The sequence below is a fragment of the Sardina pilchardus genome, chromosome 15 (assembly GCF_963854185.1).
Source record: "Sardina pilchardus chromosome 15, fSarPil1.1, whole genome shotgun sequence".
Classification (NCBI taxonomy): Eukaryota; Metazoa; Chordata; class Actinopteri; order Clupeiformes; family Clupeidae; genus Sardina; species Sardina pilchardus.
In genome coordinates this window covers 20,227,738-20,235,237 of record NC_085008.1, presented here as the reverse complement: position 1 = coordinate 20,235,237, position 7,500 = coordinate 20,227,738, and the positions used below count along the sequence as shown (strand labels likewise).

The window sequence follows — 7,500 nt, the reverse complement described above, 5'->3', positions numbered from 1 at the left end:
ACACTCACACACTCACACACTCACACACTCACACACACAAAATACACTAGTCATGTACCGGCCTCTCCGTGTAAAAGGGGAGACACAGTGCCCTACCAGGCTAATAAGCTAAGGTTTCCCAACACCAACCAGCAGAAATAGAAAGGAATGTTAGCGGCTTGTCCCACATACTTTGTTGGGCTTTCTTTGGGCAACCCAGGGGCTATGTATGTACATGTAGTCGGCTTAACATGTGTGTATTTGTATTTGTGTCTGCATGTGTGTGTGTGTGTGTGTGTGTGTGTGTGTGTGTGTGTGTGTAGAGAAGGGATTTGTGGATGTTGGGTGTGTGTTTATGTATCTAGGCCTATGTGCATGTGGCTTGAGTGTGTGTATGTGTGTTTGTGTGTGTGTGTGTGTGTGTGTGTGTGTGTGTGTGTGTGTGTGTGTGTGTGTGTGTGTGTATGCTGTTCAGTTCCCAGAGGGCCCTCTCCTGTGTTTATCGATGTCCATGCCTCAGGGCACAGCCCAGTGCTCCCTCTGCACACACAAGGGCCCTGAGTCAGCCACACAGAACTCAAGCACACTCCACAGACCAGAGGCCCTGGCTACTCTCTCAGGATGGAACTGTGTGAGTGTGTGTGTGTGTGTGTCTGTGTGTGTGTGAGTGAGAGAGAGAAAGAGAGAGAGTATGAGAGTATGAGAGAGAGAGGAGAGAAAAAAGAGTGTGAGAGAGAGAGAGAGGGAAGAGAGAGAGTGAGTGTATGTACAGTATGTGCATTTTCAACCTTGAACAAAGACTCATCCTATCTGTGATCAGAAGGCAAGGCCGCGTGGTGTGTGCGTGTGTGTGTGTGTGTGATCTGCAGCTGCCTCACTGCTGAGCCAGTTACAGTGAGAGTTTTTTAGGGAGTGACAAATATATAACTACACAAACGCTGGTGTTCAGATCAGGTCAAATTCCTCCGGTGAGAAAACAAACATTCCAGCAACTGAGAAACTGGCCACAGTCACAACCCGTAATCTGGGCTGGGAGTCTCCCGAATACCTCAACCTGACAGTCAGCAAAACAAAATCAATTGAAGAGACAAAGCACAATCTTTTGAAAATAAATGTTTAAAAAGGAACTTTACAGAGGGTTTTAGGCTTTAGGGGTTTTTTTTTTCACAGAGTGAGCAAACACCGCTGACAAGGCTGTTTTCTCTGAGGGGAATACCGTTTCTGTTTTTGAGGGTTTGAAGGAGTAGCAGATGGTATGGGGCTTTAGCTGGAGGCTCCTGTCCTCTCATCACCTCCCCTCACTTCCCCTCTCCCCTCTTCTCTTCTCCTCTCTTCTCCTCTCCTCACCTCTCCTCCCCTCCCCTCTCTTCTCTTCCCATCTCCTCCCTCCTCCTCTCTTCTCTGTTCTTTGCTCCTCTCTTCTCTTGTGCTGATGCCACAGTCTCCTCTTCTCTTGCCCTCTCCTCCCATCTCTTCTCTTCCCCTGTCCTCTCCTCTCCTCTCCTCCCATCTCTTCTCTTCCCCTCTCCTCTCTTCTCCCCATCTCATCTCTTCTTTTCTCTCCCCCGTCTCGTCTCGTCTCCTCTCTTGTGCCGATGCCACATTTGAATAGCACACAGCAGCAGCAGCAGCAGCAGCAGCAGCAGCAGCAGCCTGGGAAACAATGGCTGCCGCACACATATGTTAAGAAAACAAGCCAAGTGTTTCCTGTGCTGCTGAATCAGGAGTCCCTGAAAAGCCCCCCACTGCCCAGTCACCCAGGTCCACAGAGAGAGAGAGAGAGAGAGAGAGAGAGAGAGAGAGAGAGAGAGAGAGAGAGAGAGAGGTGGGGGAAAGGAGAAAGAAAAAGAGACAGAGAGAGAGTGAAAGAGAGGGAAATGAAGGATAGAGAGAGGGGGAGAGAAAGACTAAATGAGAGAGAGAGAAAGAATGGGGGAGGGTGAAAGAATGTCAACGGTTTGCACTCTGCCAAATCACACCAGCTCCATGGTTCTCCATGAAGGAGTCACACCTGCACCAATTCACCGGGGTCAAAGAATACTGACCTCTGAACCCTGACCCCCCTCTTGCTGCTCCCACTCAGGACAACATGATGGATAAAGCTCACCCAGGAGTCAGTCAGGGCAAAGAGACTCACATTACATTTCACCTCACTGGATGAGTAATGTTAACTAGAACAATTACTCACGATAAAATGCGTACCTAAGGGAGAGACAAGTATATGACTAAGGCTTCTTCCCATACCCTACCCAAATTTCAGATAAAACAGTGACCTCATACCCTAGTTTATAGAAATTGGGTAACTTATGACGTAGAGAACCTGCATTCCTATAAGATATCATCACTTCCCCTTTCCAGAGATTATCTTCCTGAGAGGTGATCAAGCTAAAACAAGAGATCCTATATCTACTGATGGCAGTCTTGCAGGGGTTCACAACCTGTTTTAGCAGGTGACCCTATTTTGATGCCATAAAAACAACATTCATAACATCTCTACTGTAACACCCAGTCGAGACTGGTACTTTGATTTTTCCCCAAATGTCTTCGCAAGCTAATTCGTTTGGCATTCCCTTCAAGCGCTCGGTGTTGAAACTTGTACCAGACACGTGCACAGAATCGGGATCTCTCCCATAGAGATTCCCGCTGTGGAGTTCAGGACCTGCCATAACGCCCCCGCCCCCTCTCTCTCCTCTCCCTCTGGACAGCAGCTCTGAAAGACAGGCCTCCTTCTCTGGGTCTGTGATAAACATTATTGGGCCAGACATACTGAGTGCTCTGCATGCCTCAGTGACATATCCTAAATATGCCCCCGCTAATCGGCCGTAGATCCCCCGTAACACACACACACACACACACACACACACACACACACAGTCCAATGCTGGCCAGCACAGCGAGCATGCCTACAGAGGCCAGCAGCAACCCCCCCATCACTAAAGCAACAAAAAGAGAAAGAGAGAGAGAGAGAGAGAGAGAGAAATGATGGGGAAATGGATGACACAGACTATAAGAAACTATAGCACAACAGAGGAGAGTTGAGGGGAAATGGGGGGCAGCCAGACGGAACAGAGAGAAATATGAAGAAGTGGAAAGAATGCTAAAGAGAAATTTAACACACGAGACGGCAGGGAATCCTAAAGCTGAGAAAGAAGCACAGAGGGAGAGTAACACAGATCTCAGAGAGAGAGAGAGAGAGAGAGAGTAACACAGATCTCAGAGAGAGAGAGAGAGGGAGAGAGAGAGAGAGAGCAGGAGAGAGCGAGTAAACAAAACAAGACCAAGCAACATTGTTCCCTCAAGGACACGCTTTCTAAAGATCCTGAAATCAGCGTTTCTTTTTTTCCCCCTTCCTCCTTCTTTTCTCCATCCCCTCTCTCCTCTCCTCCTCTCTCCTCCTCTCTCCTCCTCCTCTCTCCTCCCAGGGCCTCTCTGGCACCAGCTGAGCGCGGGCCGGCATGTCTCACCCCTCACACTCCCCTGATAAATGGATCTGCCTGGAGAAGGGCCCTGGCCCTGAGACAGAGAGGGTGAAGTGGGGCAGGGGCAGGGGGCAGGGGCAGGGCCGGGGTAACAAGCATTAAATCACCCCCATGGCACCGTACCACCGCCGCAAGATGAATGTGCCCATGGACCCTGGGAGAAAGCCCCCGGGGTGGATGGATGTCCCCCAAGAGGGAGGCCCACCGTGGGGGCTGGTGGAGGAGGCCGGCTGGCTGGGTTCTGTGGCATGGGGAGGGTGGTAGGGGGGACTGGAGGGGGACTGGAGGGGGGGGGGACAGAAGCCAGACACTTTTACTGCCTGAGCCTCTCAGACTGGAGGGTAATGAGGAGGAACGGCAGACGCCGGCTCACTCCAGTGCCACTGGTGCTGCAGACACAGGCAGGCACATGGAGAGGAGGAGGTGGAGGTGGGGGTGGGGGTTGGAGGTGGGGGTGGGGGTGGGGGTGGTGCGCTAAACCAACAAGAGTGAGGGTCCCCCTTACTCAGCACAAGAGAGGTGGTCATGCAGACACACAGGAATCCACACACACACACACACACCTAAAACACACATGCATGGACATAAACCTACACACACACACACACACACACATAGGCAATTCCTATTCCCTGACTCGAGTTCCACTAACACCAAAAACAACAGGGAACTCTAACCAGAAAAGCAGCGACCAGACAAGCCTGTCATTACAAATGACCAAAAAAAGATCTACCGCAGAGACTGTAATATTCATGGAGGACACACACAACAACAAACGTTTTTTTTTTCCCCCGGACATTCCCAGACCGACCGACCGACCACACAGAGCGCGCGGACGGAGTGGACCTCTCACCTGGCAGCCTCTCCTCTCGATCTCCGAGATGCACTTGTGGATGAGCAGCGGCACCATCAGCCCGGCCGCCTCCCTCTCCACCACGCGCCAGGCCTCCACGCCGAACACCTGGGCCTCGCGCTCGCCGTCCGCCCCCACGCCGCCGCCGCCCATACCCACGCCGCCGCCGTCCAGCGAGTTCTGCCACTGCTCGATGAGGCCCAGCTTGACGTAGATCATGCCGCGCGGCTCCAGCCGCACGGCCAGCTGGTGGGTGCGCGTGACGCGGAAGAGCGCGGGCAGCGCCACCGTGCCGTGGCAGCAGACGCGGTGGCGCCGCGGCGTGGCCTCCCAGCTGAACACCACCAGCTTGAGGTGCTGCGCGTTCTCCAGCTCGATGTTGAACGTGTGGTCCATGTCCAGGAAGGCCGTGCGGCAGGTGAGCAGGGCCGTGCGCGCCTTGTTGACCGAGTCCACCTGGATGGCGCAGTAGACGTCGCGCGAGTCCACCCGCGGCGGCTTCAGGTCCTCGGCGCCGTAGAAGTGCACGCTCATCAGGCCCGACAGGTACGAGGCGCACTTGGGCTGCTCGGCGAAGCTGTACGGCCGGAAGGCGTCGATGTCCAGCTCGCTGCCGTGGAGCTTCGGGCTGACGCCTCCTCCCACAACACCACCACCTCCTCCTCCTCCTCCTCCTCCTCCTCCGCCACTGCTGCCACCTCCAGAGCCGTTCCCGTTAGCCTCTCTCTCCTTGGCCTTCCCACTTTTCCCATCTGCGCTGGAGCCGTGCTTGCCGGACTTGGCCACCAGTTCCGGCGAGTCCCCGTCGCTAAGGTAGCCGCCCTTGCTAGCCGACTTGGAGCCCCCACTGCTCTTCTTCTTGCTGGGCTGAGTGGACACACTGCTGTCCAGATGGTAGCGGGAGATAACGTTCCCACTGGTGAAGACCCCTCCCGATTGGCCGACGCCCGGGGAGACCCTGGACGGCACTTGACCCGACTCTGTCACTCCGTTGGTTTTCGAAGAGTGTACCCTTGATTCCGATTGGCTGCTGGTGTTGTTGTTGTTGCTGCTGCTGCTGCTGCTGGTCCCTTTTACACTAAGCTTGCGGCTGAGTTCTGGAAGCTTCTTCATCTTCATGGAGAGCTTCCGCACCGTCCGCGGTGACTTGATCTTGTCGGGGAAGGACCAGTTGAGCGAGCTCCCTTTCTTGGCGGGGTTGGGACTCGAGGGGGCGGAGAAGCCAGCATTGGACATGTCCGTATCTGTAGGGGACAAGGAAACAGACCAAGGACATCATGTTAAAACAAATGGGAACGTCTTTAGAAGGACAAAGAGTCAAAAATACCCACAGCTGCTCTACCAGACATTCTGTGATATCATGTTTTTAAGGCTAGCATGGAAGCTTCTAGGTTTTTTGCCACCAGGCTCCTCCTATAGTCGCAGAGTATTTGTATTTCACACAAATGTTGTAAATACCACTCATGGCTAGCACCCTTCCCCCAGTACACGGTACATGTGGATTTGTTTACAGACCAGCAAAGATGGACTTCGAAGTGCCATGTCAACTGACAGGGTAATATTACACGGTTTCAAACACGGATACAAACAGCAGGATATTGCAAAACTGCCATAAAGCAAATGGTGATTCTCTAGGTCAGGAGAGAGCAAGTTCCAAGGCTGATTCTCCGTAGATGGGAAGGCTACTGCTGGGGAATGTGCTCAGGTCTCCTTAATACAAGTTAGTTTATCATCAAAATGACTGTGAAGCTTTCAAATCAAGGTATACGACTAGTTTGAAAAAAGCCAGAAGATCACCAAAACAAAACAAGCCAAGTGGAGCGCAAGAGAACAGTGCAGGTGCAGCTCTGTCCAACTGACTAACCTGAACGGACTGCCTTTTTATGGTTTCAACAGCTTGTAAACGGGCTGGGTTTCCCTGCTGAGAGGACCCTCGTAATGTCTTTTATAACTTGAAATAATGAGACAACTCCTGGTCAATTATGGGCAGATTTAATTAGGAATGTGGCTGCGAGCCTCTCTTTCTCTCTTTCCTCCCTTTCTTTTTCATTCTCTCTCTATCCTCTTGCCACACCACTTCTGTGGCTCCCCTCCAAAACACTGGGAAAATCCATTATTCTCCCAGCAGTCGGGAGCGAAGGGAAATGAAAACAAGCCCCCCCCCAAAAAAAAGCGGCATTAGCCTCCTTTTCACGGCGCAAGTCATTCTACCTGGCACAAGAGCGGATGTCACACGTCCGCGTCGGCACGGCTTCAAAGGTTAAAGGAGATTTGAGGGGGGGATCTCGGCAAATCCGTTAAGAGTCCGCTCGGCCCCCGGAGATGAACTAGTCAAGCGGCATGATGGACGGACGCCCACGCTCTTCCAGAAGGTTCTCCCTGAGTCACTGGCCTTTAGATAACCCCGGCCGGATCCATACGCCGCTGGCACAGGGGCCATATTCATTTCCCTCATAACAAACCTGCCCCTCACCCACCTACCCCCACCTACCCACCCCCACCCCCCTTTTGTCCCCGTCTGAGGTTCAGCAGGCTAAAGTAATCCATCGCCGCTGCAGCGATCAGGGGTGGAGGCACACAGTGAGTGTGTGTGTGTGTGTGTGTGTGTGTGTGTGTGTGTGTGTGAATGTGAAAGAGAGAGAGAGAAAGAGAGTGTGTGCTTGAGTTTGTCTGTACGTGAAGTAGAGTGAGAGAGAAAAACAGAGAGATAGATAGAGACAGAGAGAAAGAGGCAGAGAAACAGAAAGAGAGAGAGAGAGAGAATCTGTTTGTGTGTGTGTGTGTGTGTGTGTGTGTATGCGTGGCAGAGAGTGTGTGTGGGGGGGGAGGGCATGGCACAGGCTCAGATTAGCTGATTACGGCGTAATTTGTCCAGCGAGAGATGCGCCCCACTGCTCACCCGCTGGAAGCCTGTGCCCAAACTCCACCGCCCCTCTCCACCCCCCCACCCATGCTGTTCACACTCTCCCCCGTCACACACGCAGAGAGGAAAACATGTCTGACTTTTACCCAGTCATTTCATCCATTCTAATCAGTGATCCATACAGGATGAAGAGGGGCTCCAATATCATGTTGTGATGATGGTTTGGGAGATTGTAAAGGCCAGAGTATAAGTCATCCTTTCATTCCAAGCACATCTCCCTCCCATCGTCCCTGATCCTCTTAATGAGAACAGAGGCATTTATTTCC

General features: G+C 52.6%; 1 protein-coding gene across 1 annotated transcript in view; it reads right to left on the bottom strand.

Moving 5' to 3' along the window:
- The window catches only part of LOC134102480 (rho GTPase-activating protein SYDE2-like), a gene marked incomplete at its 3' end in the record, with an annotated part of 42,663 nt that overhangs the window by 17,597 nt on the left and 17,566 nt on the right, over window positions 1–7,500 (bottom strand). Inside the window, exon 3 of the mRNA XM_062556588.1 lies at window positions 4,312–5,555. Coding sequence (XP_062412572.1) covers window positions 4,312–5,555 — 1,244 coding nt within the window. The remainder of the gene's footprint in view (window positions 1–4,311; window positions 5,556–7,500) is intronic.